We start from the raw sequence: 20437 nt of genomic DNA, 5'->3' as shown, positions 1-20437 counted from the left end.
ACACTCAAAGGGCATAGTTCCTTTGGGGTAATATCATCACTGATTATATATGTGGTATGGACAAATTCTGGTTTTAGGTGTAATAATTGTAATTAATGTTATTAAAAATTGTTCTCCTTGAAAGATGCACACTGACATTTTAATTGATAAAATGATATGATACTTGAGTTTTGCTTCAAAACAATCTAGTTCAGGAGGTGTCTAGTTGGCTCAGTAGGTAGAGCATGCAACTCTTGATCTCTGGGCTGTGAGTTTAAGCCCCCTGTTGGGTGTGGAGCCCACCTAATAAAAATAATCTAGTTCAGAGTGAGGGGGTTAGTGTGGGATATGGTTGGAAAAAGATTGACCATACCCAAGAATTGTTAAAGCTGGATAATACGTATATGGCAGCTCCTTATATTCTACTATTTATGTGTGATTTTTGAAATTTTCTGTAATAGAATTCGTAGATACATGGTACTGAGTGAGGTTTGAAAGGCCCATTTCTGAGTAGGAGTAGATGAGCTTTAGTACATGGACTGAGTGCCATTCTGTGGTCATTCAAGAGCTTTTAGGTTGTGCAGAGATCCTAGGTGAACTTTCCATGGTGTCTGGTAGTGCCTTTTTGTCAAATGGAGAACATGCAGTCCCTGCCCAGTGAATAGTGAATGAGTCAATGAAAACAAAGAGGCCCAAAGCCCTGACCCTTCTCTTCTTGTCTTTGCAGCGGAGCCCAGGGGGAATATGCTGGGTTGGCCACTATCCGAGCTTACCTCGAGGGGAAAGGAGAGGGACACAGGACAGTAAGTATGGGCAGGTGGTGCTTGCCCACCATCAGGGGGCAGTGGGTCCAGCTCTCAGAGTCCCTTTTCTTTTGTGGTGCACTCCTTCTAAGCCTTCTTGGAAGCAGCTAGGGAACATATAATCAAGAAACAGATTTCCCTGAACTGGTCATTACGATCCTTGCCCCGGAGACACTTCCACGGACCATTTTGAGGGAAAACATTTGAAAATAAAGGTTTTTGCTCAAGCCCAGTCTGTAAAAGTCAGCCAGTTGGCCGTGGAACTGCTTTCCACAGGTTGCAAAGGATGGAAGGGGCAGGAATGTTACCCTTCCAGGTCTCTTCTCCCTTGTGTAGTCCTGGCCCTACACCTGGACAAAGGGTAGGGACTTGCCTTTAATTCTCCTGTAACCCCACTGTGACTAGACACAGTTCTGATCATATGTGTGCTCAAAAAATGTTTATTGAGGGGCACCTGGCTGGCTCAGTCAGTAGAGCACACAACTCTTTATCTCAGGATCATGAGTTTGAGCCCCACGTTGGCTGTAGAGATTACTTAAAAAAAATTTTTTTTAATAAAATATTTATTGAATAAATAAATTCCCTATTGAGGATTGTCATCTCTAAGCAGCAAAAGAAGATGGTGGAGCAGAGTTCATGGTTCTGCTTCAGTTTTTGCTTTCAGTATGGGAGTCTAGTCTCCAGGGTCCAAACTGCTTGTGGAGCCTGTTTAGGGACCCACAGGTGCTAATGGGCTTGACTGGACTCCACTAATCTCCAGGTAGCAGTGCCTCTAGCAGTTGATCTGACATAGGCTTCAGAGTGTGGCGAATGAGCCTGTTTCTGAGGTCTTCATTTTGGTGTTGACCAACACTGAGCGAGAACTTCCACTGAGTTGTGGAGGTGGAGTTCTTAGAGGGAGCAGTGGGTAGGGGTCGGGAGCAGGATAAAAGTGACTGCCCATCCCAGGAAACTTAGAAAAGGGTGCCAGGCTAGTTCTGGTTGCCCAAGTTAGTGGGAGTGCAGAAGCTGGTGGCCCTATCTCAGTCCATTTCTGGGTATATTAAAACTAGAAGATTATTTGTGTCTAGTTGCCTGTATTTTGCAATGGAGAATCTGAAAACTGTTATACTTCACTTTTAAAAACGGAGGGAAAAAAGAATTTTCTTTCTCTTCCTGTTTATCCATCCTGATTTCACAGGTATGTTTTCTCAGGCCTTTGTCCTAGTTGGGGAGTAGAACTAATTTTCAAAAATCTTTGAAAAAGAGGACATCATTAGTTGAATAATTATTCAATCCTGGTTACATACAAGGCACGGTGTGTGCCAGTCCTGAGTTAGATTAAGTGATAAATCAGATAGACATAGTCCCTGATACTCCAAGTTGGGTTTCCTAGTGGTTTTGAATTCTTTAAGTTTCTAAGGAAATGTTAGTTTAGAACTAGAATCATTCTTTGGACCTCAGAGTCTCAGCACTATCATAGCATCAGAAAGGAAACATTGAAGCTCATGTTGTCCAGGGAAAGAATGGCAGGTGACTGACATTAAAAGTTCCCCCTTCTGTTCTTCCTCTGTGGCTTCCATGTATTAAGGTAGCCACTGGAACTCCTTGTTATACTTTCTAACCACTGGGTGTCTGGGGATCCTGGGAAGGGATCCATTCATTCTGTGTGACCACCTCCATGTTGCCTCCTTTTCCTCATCCTCCTCCTGCCCCTGCTTTATAAAGAGATTTTTGAGATCTGCGTTGTAGTGGTCATGCTAAAATCCAGGTTCCATCAAATCTGTGATGCTCCCCACCCCTTATTGTTTCCAGGTCTCCACTCTGACATCAGGAAGTATCTGTGAATGTCCAGGAGTGGGGGACCAAACCAGAAAGGTCAAGCAGAAAGGATGAAAGAACTTTTGATTGGGCCTGGGCAGAGTTCTTCTGTGACTGACAGATCCTTTATGGTTCCTTTTCATTCTCTTTGTGTTTTCCAGTCCTCTCTTCTCTGTCTGTCCCCCTGCATGTGATGTTTCTTCTCTGACCATTGTCCACACTGCTATAACCACAGTGTCATTTTTTTCATTCTGAAGGACTGCAGGGAGCTAGCCACTGAAGCTGGGGAAGGGCCGAGGGTGGGAGAGACAGGGAAGGCCACCCAGTCCCTGAGCTTGTAGAAATACAGAACTCTTAAGTTTGGAAATGTTGGCATCCTTTCTAGATTAAAGATTTTAATTAAAGCTGACATTTTCAGTTAGAGAAGAAAATGACTTATTACTCAAATAATCAGGGAGGATTTTTCCATATCAGAAGAGTCTCAGACAGCTGTTCCTGCACAATAGACCCTAATGGAATCCAGTAAAATACATCCTTCTTTTTTGAAAAGGAGTGTGGGGAAATTGTATGCTACAGAACCACCCGAGTCCCTGATGGTTCTCTTATTTCAAGCTGTTTTTTGGCAATTATTTTTCACATTTGCTCTTGGGTTAAATTTCAGAGGTTCCTAAAATGCAACAACCAAGTTCTTGATTTACCAGTTTAATTTGGGGGACTATAAATTTGTTTAACAAACACCAGGGATTGTCTTAAACCCTTTGTAATTAACAACTCAATTTGTTAGTCCAATATTAACTTAGATTTGCGAGCAGAGATGTGGTTTTTATACAACAGAAAACATTGACCCCACAGAAAATACCAAAAAACATCCCCCAAAATGTATATGGGAGTATTTTTCTCTTCCTAACTGCCTGAGACAAAGTAGTGGCATTTGGTTTTTAGATTTTCTTAGTGGTAAGAATTTGATTTTCCCTCACAAATGAGCACTCCTTCTTAATCCTTCACTCATTCAGCAAGTGTTGGAGAATGAGTTATGGGTTGGGTTTATGCCAGGTACATTGGGGAGTTAGAAAAACAGCATCCATCTAAATGGGCATAAATGCTCCAAAGAGGATTTGTTTTATATAAACTAAAGCATCACATCCATTCCCTTGTGACCGCACAATTTTAAAGTGAGGCAAAACCAACATTAAATAAAATTACAGAAAAAAAATACTAAAGTTTCCTAATTTTACATAGAAAAACAGAACTGTATAATAGCAACATATAAATGAGTCACTGACAAAACCGCTCAGACTTTTTCTGCTGCTCCTTATATCAGGATATGTATTAGTTTTCTGTGGCTGCTGTAACAAATTCTTACAAACTTAATGGCTTGAAAAAACAAAAATTTATCTTCTCGGTTATGGAGTCCAGAAGTCTGAGATTGGTTTCCCTTGGCTAAAGTCAAGGTATTGGTAAGGCAGTCTCCTTTGGGAGGATCCATGAGAGAAAATGTTTCTTTGCCTCTCTGGATGCCTCCTGCATTCCTTAGTTTGGGGCCCCTTCTTGCCATCACTCCATCCTCTTGTTCGTCCTTCAAATTTCCTGTCGTTTTTAAAATTATTTTTTAAATGTTTATTTTTGAGAGAGAGAGAGAGAGAAAGAGAGTGTGTGTGCACGTGCATTCAAGTTGGGAAGGGGCAGGCAGGGTGGAGACAGAGGATCCAGCAGAAAGCCTGATGTGGGGCTCAAATCCATGAACCACGAGATCATGACCTGAGCTAAAGTCTGATGCTTAACTGACTGGCCACCCAGGCGCCCCCATTCATCATATTTTCTACTTACTTTGTTGTCAAACCTCCACTGCCTCCCTCTGCTGAGAGTACTGGGGAATGTGTTTAGGGTCCACTGATAATCCAGACAGATTTCAAAATCCTTAATTTCTCATCTCATGAGCCTGAAGTTAATCGCATTTTCAAAGTCCCTTTTGCCATAAGGATACATCCATTGATTCTGAGAATTAGAACATGGGCATTTGAAGGGGTACTCAGCGTACCATAGGATGGTTTTTACCTTGAATATATTTATTTCAGCAGAACTTCCCTGGTATGAATTCTTAATTTAGGCCTTTAGCCAATGTTTTATATTCATTAATTTTTTTATTTTTTTATTTTTTTATTTGAGGGGTGCCTGGTGGCTCAGTCGGTTAAGCGTCCAACTTCAGCTCAGGTCATGATCTTGTGGTCTGTGGATTCAAGCCCCACATCAGGCTCTGTGCTGACAGCTAGCTCAGAGCCTGGAGCCTGTTTCAGATTCTGTGTTTCCTTCTATTTCTGCTCTTCCCTGCTTGCACTTTGTCTCTCTCAACAATAAATAAACATTTAAAAAATTTAAAACTTTCTTTTATGCTTAAGTATGGTTGACTGTATTCACTTTTAATGTTTGCCTTTTCCTTTGTGATCAATGTTCTGCCCAGAAGGGATCCTTTTATCCAAAGATCCTTTGGTAAAATAAAAATATCTTATGGGAAAGGACAAGTGTCTCCAGCTTTGGTTCTGAGAAATTAAACTCAATAAAATAGGGGAGCATTCAAACAAGAAAAAGGATTTGAATACAACACTGTATAACCAGCATGAGACAAATAACTGTTCAAAAGAGGCACAAACTTTCTGTCAACAGAAGAGTAACACTTTGCCTCTGGCAAACAGTTGTCTTTGTGTGCTCCTGTGCTTTTCTGAAGTAGACACCTTTGCTGTTTTTGAGGAAATACCTGCAGAGCAAAGTTTTCTCTCCATAAGGCCATTTCTGTAATGCCCATCCATTTCTCTTCAAGGGGTTGCAATATTAGTTCTGGGACTTAAAAAAAAAAAAAAAAGGAGGATTATTTTCAGGGTGATCATTGTTTCTCCTTATTGCTTTCTTTTGGTAAAACCTCTTGTGATGCAGTTTCCTGCAGTGCAGCATCATCAGATCTATCAGAGCACGTGTGTTCACTTGTGTTCACATGATTTGTAGGAGGAAATGAAAATGATTTAAATCTGGGAATTCTAAAATTGTACCCACCCTCCGCCTTCTGTAAGAATTCAACTTATCTTTAAATGTTAGCTTAGGCTCTAGCTCTTGAATCACCCTCCCTTGACCTCTTCCACTTGAAACAATACCCCCCTTATTCTGAGTTTCTATGGCACCTGTTTATACATTTACCAGCATTGTCAATGTGCCCAGGACAGGTATTGATTGGTTTTCATGCTTGCTGTATGATTCTCATGGCAACTAATAATTCATTGCACAGAATAAGCATCCAGTAAATGGTGCCATAATTGGTGTGTCAGCATAGGAAGACCTTGGAATTATGTCTACTGTTATCATCTCTTCTGGATCTCAGCAAAGCGAAGCAGAGAACTGAAGCTGTGATGTGGGCAGTTGGGTCCTAGAGTTTAACTTCTAATCTCATGTTCTTATAAGATACTTTCTACATATAACTGAGACAAGGTCAGAATAAGCACTGACCTGTGTTTTGGTGTGCTGAGATAAGGGAGGACAATACTGATTAATATTATAGGAATCTTTAAAAATTGTTTATTCAACGTTTATTCATTTTTGAGAGACAGAGTGCAAATGGTGGAGAGGCAGAGAGAGAGGGGAACACAATCTGAAGCAGGCTTCAGGCTCTGAGCTATCAGCACAGAGCCTGAAGTGGGGCTTCAGCCTACAAACTGTGAGATCATGACCTGAGCCGAAGTAAGATGCTTAACTGACTCAGCCACCCAGGTGTCCCTACAGGAATATTTAAAGAGCGATATTTGTGGATTCAAACGGAACCTGCCCTTTTGGACATTGTTTTACAATATAGTAATAATGAAATTATAGCAGATTTCAGATGTTATGGTCAGTTTAAATAAAGCATGTGGCACCTATTTAATCTGTGCTCCAAGCATGTTGTAGGACTTTTCTCTCATGAATAGCCTGGTGATGATTTTTTCTGCTTCCTTCCTTTCATTCCATTCCTAAGGTTTGCCTCATTCCAAAATCAGCACATGGGACCAATCCTGCAAGTGCCCACATGGCAGGCATGAAGATTCAGCCTGTGGAGGTGGATAAATATGGGAATATCGACACAGCTCACCTCAAGGCCATGGTACTAGTCTTCCACTAAACAGATGGAAGAGGTCTGGGTTGAGAAGAGGTGGTGGGAAGAAGGGACTGGATAGTTTGTAGCAACATTGTCTTTCTTTGCATTCTAATTAAAAGACTGCAGTTTCTCCTGAATGGGTCTGGGGAAAATGGCATAAAATCAAAAACCTGTCTCTGTAAGAAAAATAAAAAGCAACAGTCACATTTTTGGTCCAGAATAAAACCGAACATAGTCTACTTTACCTCTTCCTTCACCAATCAGGGACAAGGTCCTTTAAACTGAAATCCTATTCTCTTAATTCGTGCATATGTAAGAAACTGAATGAATTATTCATGGTCATAGTAAGGCTACTCCTTGTAGGGCCTGCCTGTCTCCTTCTGCCCACCTTCCCCCTTCTTCCCCTATTAATAACCAAACAGGCAGTCACAGTTGTTCTCAATTTTTGTGTTGGGAATTAAAACATACATGTAGATTTTATAAATGTGTGTGACTGTCCCAGCCATTACCTGCTGAATTTGGGGCGGCATTCCACTCCTTTCTGCAACACCAACCCCTCACTCCCAACCTCCCAACCTCCAGGAAGAGGTTGCCTAGCAACTGTATCTGCTTTCCACTGGTGGACTGGAGGCTGCATCTTAAGAGGGAATGAAATCAGTTGAATAGCAATGTGATTTTGTCAAGGTTATTAGGCATGGAGACAGAGAACTTCATGTAACTGCCTTCAAAGGAAGCTGAAAATAGCACTGTTAGTCTCTCCCAACCATCCCCACCTATTCAGCACCCCACAAAGTTTTTACCCGCAGATATTCTGGGGCAGTGCTTGTAATTACTAAGTTTCCCCAATATAGGATATGACCTTTAAATTTTTTTTTTTTTTAATTTCCATACGAGCTTGCTCTGAGTCACTGGCCAAAAAAAAAAAAAACCCCAGGAATATGCCTTTTATATGTTTGCTTTCTGTGAAAAGGAAGCATGAGGGAGATTTTTTTTTTTTTAAATCAGAGCAGAACACTCCTTGTGGGAATTCTAATTTCAACAGAATGAGAAGGAAAGGGAATAAGGGTGGATATGGCAAGATGAGCAGAGAGAGATTAACTGTGAGAATAGACATGTCCATAACGAAAAAGATCTGAAGTAATTATTGAGATGACTAAAACCAAAGGAAAACCTAGGAGAGTTGAGCCCAAAATACCCAACTTCCAAACAGTTTTTTGGTCTTGATCATGGAGACTTAGTTTGAAGGGATTTTGTTGTTTCTTTGGAATGACTTAGGAAAGGAGTAATGGATTTTATTGTCATCATAGTTTGAGACAATTCTAGAAATGAAAAGACCAAAAAAATCACCTTTCCTAATCCTGTAAGGTAAAAGCAATGGTTTGGGCAACAAATAAACAGTTCCTCTTCTGTCTCCCTCTGCCCTTTTCTATCCCATAGGTGGATAAACACAAGGAGAACCTGGCAGCAATCATGATTACATACCCATCCACCAATGGGGTGTTTGAAGAAAACATTGGTGATGTGTGTGACCTGATCCACCAACATGGAGGACAGGTCTATCTAGATGGGGCAAATATGAATGCACAGGTGAGCAACAGAAGAGGGACTCCCTGAGAAAGTGGTTAAGACAGAAAAATATTATTTTCCTCTGATTTCTTGACAATTGTCTTAAAACATGATACTGAATTCAGAAATGAGGTTGACTTTCTGTATTGCCAACTTCAAGGAAAGTAACACAATTTCACTGAGATCAGATTTGAAGGGGGCAATAGGGGAGGTTGGGGGAGATAAAAAGGTTGACAGGAAGCATGGAATAAACTGAATGTCAGAGCGTTTGATCTCTCTCGGGTGCTACAGCTATGAAGGTCTCCTGACTCCCTATGGAAATTCACACCCATGTTCTAGCCACTGGTGGATATTGATCTCCCATGGCAATGGACAAGTCCTTAATCTGGCTTCAATTTCATCAGTGTAAAATAGCTGAATGGTTCTGTCCCTGAAGGGCCAATCCTAACTGTGTTTGTTGGGGGTGGGGTGTAATGTGCACCTCTCTGCAAATGCTGTAGGGGTTCATTGGAGCAGAAGGTGTTATTTTTCAGAGTTTTCTTAACTTCTTTGTCATTATTTTGTGATTGTGGGTTGTTTGTTGTTTGTTTGTTGTTTGTTGTTGTTTTGTTTTGCTTTACCATTTCAAAGTCTTTCTGCTTTTCTTTGCTTCTTTCTGATTCCCTTTGTAAGTGTAGTTGACAGATTATCTATTGCAAAGAGTTCAGGAATGCACTCTTTATGTTTGGCACTTAATTTATGTTCAAAATTAGCCCTAATGCCTAAGTGGCAGGAAGGCCTGTTGTGACTGGTATTAGGGTGGTCTCAGGAAAACTTTCTTCCTTTCTTCCCCTTGGTTCATTATCCTATCAGGTAGCCTTCCAGTCTCTTTCACTGGGGTACCCAAAATGCATGATACTCAAAGCCAACCATGCAGGGGAAGTAGCATTGCTGGTCTGAATGTCATCTGTTTCTGCAGCAAGGAGGTACTTCCCTTTTGCTCATGGTGTTTCCTCTCCTCAAATCTGTATTTTGAAATCTAAATTAGGCTAAATGGTCAATTGCTGTTTCCACAGAAACCATAAGCCAGGCTGCTTATGGGATGTCAGGTTTTGAATGTGGAACTCTTCCGGTACTAAGAACATTTCTGTGAACAGTTCTGCCTGCCTTTCCTCTGAGAGGAGAAGCTGCAGCAAATAGCATGGCTGCCTTTCCAGAATATCCTTGCAAGCTCTTGACTTTTGCTTTTGGCTCTTTTCCCTTTGTGGTAGGTGGGAATCTGTCGTCCTGGAGATTTTGGGTCTGATGTCTCACACCTAAATCTTCACAAGACCTTCTGCATTCCCCACGGAGGAGGTGGCCCTGGCATGGGGCCCATTGGCGTGTGAGTTCCGGGCTGCTCATTTCAGGATGGTTTTGGAGACTGAGAATGAAAGAATGGCCCCAAGTTTGCTGTTCTTCTCATCGAGGTCTTCAAGTGTCATGGACACCGTCATATCTAGTCCTCCTTTAGGGGCTGGAGAGAAGCAGTGAGAGGGGTGATAACTTAGACTTCCAAGATGTTTTCTCTCTTTTTTTTTTTTTTTTTCTGTCTTTTAAAAAAAGAAATCAGCTGTTGGTTACATTGAAAGTGAATTATCAACAACCAAAGGAACTTATAGTAGAAAAGTGCTTGCCTGGGGCTGGGGAGCAGGGGATGGGTAGGAAGAGGTTGGTAAAGGGTACAAACTTTCAGCCATAGATGTTTGACCGGGTGATTTAGTTGGTAACACTACATTGTATAATTGAAATTTGTAAGAGAGTAGAACTTAAGTGTTCTCAGGAAAGAAAAAAAGAAAGAAAGAAAGAAAGAAAGGAAGGAAGAAAAGAGAGGGAAGGAGAGAGGGAGAAAGGAAGGGAAAGGAAGCAGTGAATTGGATATAAGGTGTTGAACCCTTTGCAGCCTGAACTCTGATTACATCTGAGATAAGCAGGAAACAAACCTTGTTACTGGAATAATTGGATGAGATCATAATAGCACTAAAGGAGTATCTTGCAGCTGTTGATAACTTTTTACACTGAAATTGAATCATCTTGTGAAGATGATGCTGATCAGCCATTTCCTGAGTTTCTTAAGTTTTCTAAACATGGACCAAAGGTCCCAGTCTTCAGATTGCTGGGAGTCTGGCCCTCTTGCTTTTATTATTACTATTATTATTATTATTTATAGTAAGTGGGGGCACTTCAGTGCCTTAGATATGCGGGAGGCGGCTGAGTAGCATTCATAGGCTGGCCTCTGATGTGTAGGCCCTGGGGCTCCTCAGAAGCACCCTCTGTCCCTTAGATGCCTTGGGAAAGAGTGTGGGGCAGGGAGGTCTCCACATCCTGGTGAGTCCATGAATCCACAAGCTATTTCATGGCTGCCTACATGAAATCTGCCAAATCCTCTGCCACAGTTCTCCGGTGAGCTGCTGGGACACTGATGGCTGGTGAGGAGGAAGAAGAATGGAACACTTCCTGAACATCTGTCTCTTAGCAGGCGTCAGATCCCTTCTGCTCTGAGTTTCTCTACTAGGAATAGAGCTTCCCAAGAGGGCCCAGCACTTGTGTGTTTGGTTGGTCTGGATCTTTTTGATATCTTCTGAATTTGTGCTTGAAAAAATACAGGAAGAAGCATCTTGCTCCTTTTCTGCCCAATCATCCGATCATTTCAGTAAAGCCATGTGAGGATAACCGGCCTGTGGGTACTGTCAGCGCAGCCCCATGGGGCTCCAGTTCCATCCTGCCCATTTCATGGGCTTACATTAAGGTGAGGCCTGTGACTGTGTTAGGCCGGTGGGGGATGTGATATGTGGGTGGGAAACTAAGTCTATAGACTTTCTTCTTGACTTAAAAATGAAGTCCGTGATCTGAGATGGAGTTCAGTGAACATTGCTGACTTGGGTGGAAGAAACCTTCTTAAAAAGATCAGCTAAAATTTATTTCATCTCTTCATTATGCTACTTCCTTGGAGCTCTCATAGTGAGTTTACCATCAGAGAAACTGACATGCCAGATATGTTTTCCAGACAAAGTTCCATGAGTCATATGGATATTCTGGTTACATCATTTGATTTCCTGTAGGATTTGTATAGCCCCTTGCAAGTAAAAAACAGTGCACATACTAATTATTACAGAAGGTTGAAATCCTAGGATAAATTTTAGAAATCTCATTTTGGCTTAGATTTCTTATGAGTCTGGAGGGTAAGATGAAAAAGTAGCAGAAATTTGCTTATCTGGTGGTTTCCCTAAGCTCTTTGCCCTTTAGAGTCTGTGGAACTGTAATTCTCTGGGGTAATTAAACTTTGTTAGAGAACAGCTTTCCTTCCTTTGTGTTTCTCCAAAAAAAAACACTAGGGCCAGAGTTTATTTTATACAGCTCTTGTTCAAACTGGCCTGCCTACCTCCTGGGCTAAGACTGTACATTGGACAGGAACACTTGTTCAGTGGCTAATTAGAACAGCCTTCCCAAACTGTCTTCCCTCCTTAAAGGAGGGTGAAACAAGACTCTAAAACTCAGCTGTGCAAATCATGTTGGATGACTCTCTGGGGCTGGCTGTTACTCTTTAACAGTGTGGCATTTATGATTCTTAATGAAAACTTTCTGGGAAGCAGAAACAACAATTCTGTACCCTGGAGACTAAAACCTGCTTTTAAAAATGATACTTGAGTTATTTTACAGGCAGTAACAACAAAAACAATCATAATAAAGTTCTGCTTCTTTGCAAACAGAATCTTATTCCCAGGTTCCTTTTGGTCCCTAGATCATGTAAACCTGGGTTATTATGGATGTGTTTGGGTTGGAGATGATTTCCCACATTTAAAAAGTAAATGCCCCCAGGCTGGTTTGGCCATATGCCAGGAGTACCAGACAGAACCTCAGATAACAATGAAGTAAATAAAGTAAATTTAAAAATACCCCTCTGACTTTGACCCCTCTCTTTATTTCATGCTGTTGTTACTTGCCACCTGGGCGTTAGAACTACCTTCTTTCCCTGCTGCAGCCCATTGTGGACACTCCCTATAGGACTGCAAGATTCTACCGAAGAGTCAGAATTATCTTATGGTTTCCTTTTGCCTCGACTTCTCGGTCTTACTAGCCTACACAGAATTCTTAGGGGATTTATCCCAAAACACACATTCTTAGGCCCAATCCCAGAGAAAATCAAATTCAGCATATGACTGGGTAGGGCTTTGGCCATCAAGCTTCCAAGTGATTCTGGTGCATGAGTGGAGAGACATGGCTGGCTGAACCAAATCCAAATTCTTTGTGGCAAAGGTTCCAGGCTTGCAAGAAGTTGTCACAACCCACCAACCTCTATAGTAACCTCCAGACTGCAACCATGTGCCTTTACCTCTACACCTTGGTTTTGGCCATTCTTCTCAGCTGGAGTGACTTCCCCATTCTTTTTGCTTCACCAAATTCTACCCATTAGTAGATTTCCACTTAAGTACTAACTCTTACTCTGGGAACACTTCTTTTCCAGCCAGGCAAGATGTGTCCTTTCCTTCCTTTGGACTTTGGTGTCTCTATTTTTTATTTGATGCTTTCTCATTTGCTTTATATTAGTTATGTATTTAATACATATTAATCCCCATCATATATGAGGTATTCTGGGAAGAATGTAGGCAATAAAAATTGATGCAGTCTTGATTTTAAGCTCTTTGCTGGTGATGATGTTCACCTGGTATAATCACAGGGACCTAGGAACCACCAGAACAGGGTAAGATCAAGCCTGGCAGTTGTTAAATGTATAAATAACTCTGACTATGGTCAATTGGAAGACAAACCATATACCAAATTGATTCAGTGAGGATTTTGGTCAATATCCCATTAGATTCCTGGCAATTATCAAGATAATCTCAAATGCATAAACAAACAAAAACATTCCCAAATGCGTGTAGTCTAAGTTTCTTTTTCCTCTTTAGGTAACCTAATAGTCAGCAATCAATTTTGCCTCTGTTACTTTGTTCCGTGTTGTTACTTTGTTATTACTTTGTTATTTTTATAAGAAATATAAAGTTATGTTCAAAGGAGAAAACCAAAAATCATTTCAGCATCAGAGAAGACTGGAAGACATCTTTGTTGGGATTGACACTGGGCTGACTCCCTTTGAGGGTGGGATTTACTTGGGTGTGTCTTTCATTAGTGCCCCTTGGGTTTAACCTGTTCCATGGCTGATGACTCTTTCTCTCTGTTGCAGATGATGGGAGGCAAAGGCCTTAAACAGGCCACAGAAATTGCTATATTAAATGCCAACTACATGGCCAAGCGATTAGAAAAACACTATAGGGTCCTTTTCCGGGGTGCAAGAGGCAAGTATCAACCACAGTCTACTATCACCTTGGTTTTTTTCTTTACCAGGTTTGACCTAGTAAATGTTTTCTGCGGTGGGTAGGAAATTTTCGTTTCTTTGCATATATAAATCATAGCTAATGGAAATAACTTCAATTGAGTGAACAGGTTAGGAGTATCACTATTTGCAAGGCTGTGTGATGCAGTAGCCTACACAGCCCAGGTCAACAAGGAGCCCACAGCATGGGGAGATGTATATATAAATACCATGCACTCTTAACCTCACAAAGTGCTATGGGAATGGCTCCAGAAGAGTGGAGTAATTCAGACCGGGCAGAGGAAGTGCAGAATAGTTGGGAGAGCCTTCTGGGAGGAGACACTTGAGATGAGCCTGGAAAGGAGAGTATCAGACCCCAGTAAACAGAAATACTGGAGCAAGAAAGAATTGTGTACGTGGTGAGAAGCTTGTTGGGGGGTTGTTGAATGGAATAAGAGGAAGGAGAGCAGATGAAGGTGAAGTTGGAGAGGCCAACTTGAAGTCTTGGAAGTCTCTTGACTTTACCTTTGATGACAGCCATGAAAGGTTTTTTGAGTAGCGGAGTGACAGGATTAAGAGAAGGTTAAACTCATTTCAAAAATGGCAAGGGAAGAAGATCCTATTAGAAGTAGGATCAATAGGGCTTAGTTACTGATTAATTAAATGTGAAGTGAAATTCTATGTAAGCCTTTTATGCTTATAATAGAGGAACAGCAGAGAGAATAATAGTGGGGGAACCAAGTCATCCTGGAAGTGATAGGAGAGGATGGAGCCAGATAGCTTTGCAGAAATTTGGCTTAGGCACAGAATCTAAGAGCAGACTCTTGGAAATGGTGGAACTCAAGGAAAGAGTTTTGAGAAACCAGAGCAAAGCCCTGCAAGCAGATGGCTACCTTAAGAGGGATGTGGCACCTGGATGGCTCAATTGGTTAAGCGGCCAACTGTTGATGTCAGCTCAGGTCATGATCTCACAGTTCCTGAGTTTGAGCCCTGTGTCAGCCTCCATGCTGACAGTGTGGAGCCTGCTGGAGATTCTCTCTCTCCCTCTCTCTCTGCCCCTTCTGCAGTCTCTCTCTCTCTCTCTCTCAAAATAAATTAAAAAAAAAAAAAAAAAAGGCAAGATGAGCATAGGGGACCCCAGTGAGAGAAGACTCCCTGCTTGAGGCAGCTGTAGGATCCTGCAGCATTTGTCACAATGCCTCTCCCTAGAGAAGCCCCTGCTTGTCCTGCCTGCCTCTGTTCTGGCCTCACACCTCCTCCCTGAAGCCTCTTTTTCCTGGTGGAGAGAACTTCTCCCTCCTCTTGGCTCCCTCTGCTACTGAGGATTTCTCCCACTCAGTTTATTGTCTGGCTCTGTCCATCAGACCTTGAACTCCTTCAGGGTAAAGACTGTGCCTGCTTCCATTCTCGAGCACCAATCCCTGGCATCATGCCTGCCCCAGTACAAATGTATTGCACAACAGGGAGAGACAGAATGGTGTTCTGATAGGAGTCTTAACAGAATATTTGCCTGTAACAATTAGCAACCCTTTGGTCACCTTTGAAAGAATTGGAACAAAAATGGTAAGGCAGATGCCAAACCGCAATGAGTTGAGAATGGATTGAGGGTGGGGAGGACAAAGGAGAAGCAGTCATGGTTTGGGGGAGTTTGGTGGTAAAGCAGGGGTACATGTGGAAGCTATTTCAGTAAGATGCAGTTTTGTTTTGAAATCAGTAGAGGATTTAAAACTGCCAGAGAAATGGCTTTGAAGAGGGAAGAGTGAAGCTACAATAGAGGAAATAGTAGATGGGGGAACAAAGTTATACTGGAGGTAATAGGAGGAGATGGCCCTAAGACACACAGCACATTGGCTGTGAGCACAGAATTGGAGATCAGGGACAGATGGGGACTTGGAGCTTGGAGCAGACAGACAGCAGCATGCCCAGACCTGGGCCACAGGATGAGACCTCGCTTTGGCTCTTGATTTCTCCAGCTCAGGCACAGTATACATCTACATCTGTCATCTTTAATTTAAAGGCTGGTCTTGCCTTAAAAATATGTATCCAAAGACGTGGTTCTATAGTTTGAAAACAGGAAAGAACTAAATAGCCAGAAGCTCTAAATAACCAGAATGCTCCCTAGAGATTAGGAAAAAAAAAGTTGTGGGCAATATGTCTCTAAGCAACACAATAAAATGCTTCTGAAGTGGGTATTAACCTACAAGAGCTACTAATTAATTCAAATATAGCTCCTGCTCTGTGAAATGCATCCTGTTATGTATTGGCCTTCAGGATAAGTTTAAGTATTCGTTTTGTCTGATTATATAAGTAATATGTATATGCTCAACATGGAAAATTTGGAAAATTAAAAATCTGAGGAAGAAAATGTAAATGATTCATGGTTTTGGTAAGCAGACATAACCACTATTAATATTTCACTGTATTCCTTCTCATCTTACTTTTAGACCATTGAGACAGTATTACAGTTTGTGTCCTGTTTTTTAATTTTATCTTATATTGTGATCATTTCCCCATGTTGTTAAGTGTTCTTTGAAAGAGGCTACATTGATTCATTTGTTTGGATATACCAGGATTCCACGAATTCTGTCATGTTTTCCCCTTAGTCATTTGCATCTGTAACATGCTGCAATGGATATCTTTTACTTAGATTTTTAAAAAAACATCTCTGATTATTTCCTTAGAGCTGCAGAAGAGAAATTATTATCTCAGAGTGTGAATGCATTTAAGCTCTTGGTACATGTGACCTGGTTATCCCCACAGGTGCCAATTTATTTCACTCTCATAGCATATGAAGTGACCATCATGCTGGGGACCAGTGAACACCAAGTACCAGGCTGGAAAAAAACCCACAAACCGAAACCAAAATATCTTTCCCAATCCGGTGGCTGGAAAACGGTATTTTTGTTTTAATTGACAAGGTTTATAGGTTCCCCCCCCTTGTTTATTATTTTTTAAAGAAAAAATTTTTAATGTTTATTTTTGAGGGGGGGAGGAGGGACATAGAGAGAGAGAGAGGGAGACACAGAATCTGAAGCAGCTCCAGGCTCTGAGCTGTCAGCACAGAGCTCAATGTGGGGCTTGGACTCATGAACTGTGAGATCATGACCTGAGCTGAAGTCAGACACTTAAATGACTGAGCCACCAGGGGCCCCATGTTTATTATTTTTTAAATGTAGTTGAAACTTCCTTGTGATTAACTTAATTTGATAATTTCATTGAGACAATTCACATATCACACAAATCACCCACTTTAAATGTACAACTCACTGATTTTTAGTATGTTCACAGACTTGTGTAAATGCAAACTTTCATTTTTAAAGAGTCCATGTGATCTGGACTACATGGGGACTGGTGGCAATCCAGGAGAGAGGAAAGTGAACAAAGCAAGTGTTTCTCAGGTGCCTAACCACGTGCTTAGTGTTTGAGTGACTGCTTTAAAAATAGCGACTGTCTCAGTCCTAGGGGATTTGCAGCACAAAATGATAGATCCAGTTTCCATTTGTTTTGACATTTTATCCCAGAATCAAATAATGAATTGTATTTCTCATCCCACACAGAGATGTATTGGTAATTACAGACCTTGTCACCTAATCCAAAAGTTCATGAAATCAAAAATTGTCTCACATTTGGTCTGGTAAACACATTTATTCTTGGACCTAAAGAAGAATTATCATTGTACCTCCTGAGGGCCCAAAATAGAAATGTTCTTAATAAGCACATTGTATTCCAAAATGTCTAATGGCAATATTAGAAGACTATTATTCATCTTAATCATATTTACTAGCTCTATATAAGACATTGTAATTACAGATGAATATGAGGCAATAATTTTAATGAACTCCAGTCTTCCCTTTATGAACCATTTCTTTGAGAGATTTGAAAACCCCAGCTGAACTGTTGAGGTTTAGGGTTTTGTGAAGCAAGGGAGTGACAGGCAAGAATTGGGAAGGGAAAAGCAGTAGTATTTAGGATGAGGAAAGAAAGGAATTACCTCAGGTAAGATAGTATATTTTTATTTATTTATTTATTTGTTTATTTTTAAAACATTTTTTAATGTTTATTTATTATTGAGAGACAAGAGCATGAGCATGGGAGGGACAGAGAGAGAGGAGGAGACACAAAACCCGAAGCAGCCTCCAGGCTCTGAGCTGTTAGCACAGACCCTGACGTGGGGCTTGAACTCACAGACTGTGAGATCATGCCCTGAGCCGAAGTCCAACGCTTAAACGACTGAGCCACACAGGCGCCCCAAGATAGTACATTTTTAAAGGAGGAATTTAAAAAATTCACAGCTGTCTACTCATGTGGGAGGCTAAACTCGATGAAAATGGAGTTCCTTTTAGTGGAGGCGGCAACTTTGTTACTATCCCAATGTTTCATTTATGTTTTAATTTTTTCAGTGCCTATCCCCTTATGACCTCAGACAAACCTAATGCTGCCTGGAAATTTCTGTTATGAGTTGGTTTCCCAGTGGCCTTTACGGGCAGACATGGACTTCATGGAATGGTCTTTCATGTCCCAGGCAAGGAAGTGACCCTCCTGAGGCCAGAGGCTCTGCCTACCCGACCTCATTCCCATGGAAACATTCAGTTTTGATTCTATTAGTTATGGTCTCTGGATTGCAACTGAAAAGATTGACTAAGCATTGATTGCTCACCTAAGCCTTAAAGAGTAATTAGCTAGTGAGTTCCACATATCTCTAGGTAGTCATTCTGAGGATAGGAGTTGGAGGAAAGGTGTTCCAAATTTAGAGCCACACCACTTTTATTTTGTTTTTCTGTCACCCCCTCCCTCTTCTCCCTGTTCCTTTGACTTGGTATCTTTTCAGACTCTCAGCTATAGCCATGGTTAGGCCCAGGAGAAATACCTACTCAGTGAAAATTAAACCTTGTGCTGATCAGTGTATACAATTTCTACTTCAGATTGCCCTTACCACATACCACAGAAGGTTTGTGTACTTCTCCTTAAAAACTACAAACACAGATGAACATCTTGGGATTTAGCCTCCAACAGCCACCAAGTTTCAATTTCATCCCTTTCAGAGCTCAGAGAGATATGCTAAAATTCTACCGTTTCCATTTGAACACATTAGAATATGGACTTAGAAAATAACATCTGAACCTCATTTCAGAAATGGAGCTCTTCCCAAACCGCCTGGTTGTGGTGGGGACACTGCAGATGTAGTCTTTGTGTTAGTGCTGGGCTGGGCTCCGCGTGATGGGGCCTTTCAGCTGTTACTGAACTTCTTGGAAGACAGCCCTCTGCCTGCCAGCAAGAGTGACTTTCCTTTTCCTCCATGATGTGTCCCTCCCCTCTTCGTCTCCTGCCTACCGAGTGCCCTTTAGAGCAGTGAACTTCATTAGCCTTCTTTCTTGTGTCACTGTCACAGCGCCGGGTGGGTGCCAGAGGCTCAGAGAAGAAAGGTCAAAGGTTGAGGCTGGGCTCCCAAAATGGGGTGGGGATAATTGGGTATTTAGGATTCCTGCACTTAAATGATCTCCACTGCCTCCCCACCCCCACCCCACCCTTACCCCTGAACATTCCAACTGGGCATTCCTTTTAAGCACTTTTTGCCCCTGACTTTACCTAGCTATGAATATAACTTCCCACTTTTGAATCACACTCCTCACAAATTTAATTTCCATCATTGTTAGAATATTTTATAATATTCAGTGACAGTATATTTAAAGCTTGAGGCTCTCATACTTTATTTTCTCACAAAATCAGTCCTTTCTTATTTATTCATTACATAAGAAGCAGAGCAGTTATGGATGATTTCAGAAGCTGTTTAGTGACTGGAGCAACTCTTCTCAGGCTTGAGGAATTATCTGCTCCATGTATCTGTAAGTAGATTCCTTGTTTGCTGAGAGGAAAGTAGGTTAGGAAGTAATGCATTATTGTCTCATCTACAGATACTTTCCTAGAAGGAAATTCATCAGATTTGGGGCCACAGAATTTGGGAAGCCCCCAGAACTGTTGTTCTATATTAATGAAAATGCTGACTTCATTGATGGTTTATTCCTGCTGATGGGTCAAACAGGTTGTGCTGGGGAGATTGTGACCTGGGCCTAGAGAGGAAACCAGCTTACAAACTAGAGCAAAGTGAACTGACTCCCACAGACTTTGGTTTCATCTTCTTGCCACCTGTGATGTGCTGTTTGACAGCCCCGATTTCTAATAATCAGCCTGAAGCCTGAAACCAAACCCTCAAAAGCCCCTCTGAAGAATCTCATACAATTATGTATGTGCCTTAGAGATACATGTTCCGTATATAATTACATTCACACAGATGAAACAGTTATTTGATGCTGGGGCAGAGTTATGGAGAATGGTATCAATGGACCTTTGGCTCTAGAGATATTTTGTATAAAAGGGTCAGGCCTGTGTGATGACATGTTTAACTATTGCAAATAGATTTTATATCATCAGAGTTGAAAGAATCTCATCCCCAGGAATCTCAGTCAAATGTTCCAGCAATGCACTGGCACCAAAGTTCCACCTCCCATCAGCCTCTTGCCTTGTGTGTGTTGTGCACTAAGGACTGAACACATTGGCTTGACATGTTAAAATTTTATTTTTATAATCACTTTTATATTTTATAATTATTTTTTAAATAATTTTTAAAGTTTATTTATTTTGAGAGAGAGGTTGAGAGAGAGAGAGTGTGTGTGCAGGGGAGGGGCAGAGAAAGGGAGACAGAATCCCAAGTAGGCAGCACAGTGCCCAATGTGGGACTCAAACTCACAAATGGTGAGATCATGACCTGAGCTGAAGTTGGACGCTGAACAGACTAAGCCACCCTGGTGCCCCTATAATTATAGTTATTAATAAAAGTAAATGAGGTCT

The 20437-nt window shown here is 41.4% G+C and overlaps 1 protein-coding gene across 2 annotated transcripts in view; it reads left to right on the top strand.

Moving 5' to 3' along the window:
- Window positions 1–20437, top strand: part of GLDC (glycine decarboxylase) — a 98824-nt gene that overhangs the window by 69162 nt on the left and 9225 nt on the right. The window contains exons 16-21 of one of the 2 annotated variants that reach the window (XM_015544919.2): window positions 707–782; window positions 6577–6702; window positions 8134–8283; window positions 9513–9625; window positions 10888–11029; window positions 13463–13574. In XM_015544919.2, coding sequence (XP_015400405.2) covers window positions 707–782; window positions 6577–6702; window positions 8134–8283; window positions 9513–9625; window positions 10888–11029; window positions 13463–13574 — 719 coding nt within the window. The remainder of the gene's footprint in view (window positions 1–706; window positions 783–6576; window positions 6703–8133; window positions 8284–9512; window positions 9626–10887; window positions 11030–13462; window positions 13575–20437) is intronic. The other variant, XM_042964732.1, reaches the window with a different exon arrangement.

Source organism: Panthera tigris, chromosome D4 (genome assembly GCF_018350195.1).
Source record: "Panthera tigris isolate Pti1 chromosome D4, P.tigris_Pti1_mat1.1, whole genome shotgun sequence".
NCBI lineage: Eukaryota > Metazoa > Chordata > Mammalia > Carnivora > Felidae > Panthera > Panthera tigris.
The sequence above is the reverse complement of the archived record's forward strand: the minus strand, read 5'-3'. Positions and strand labels throughout refer to the sequence as shown.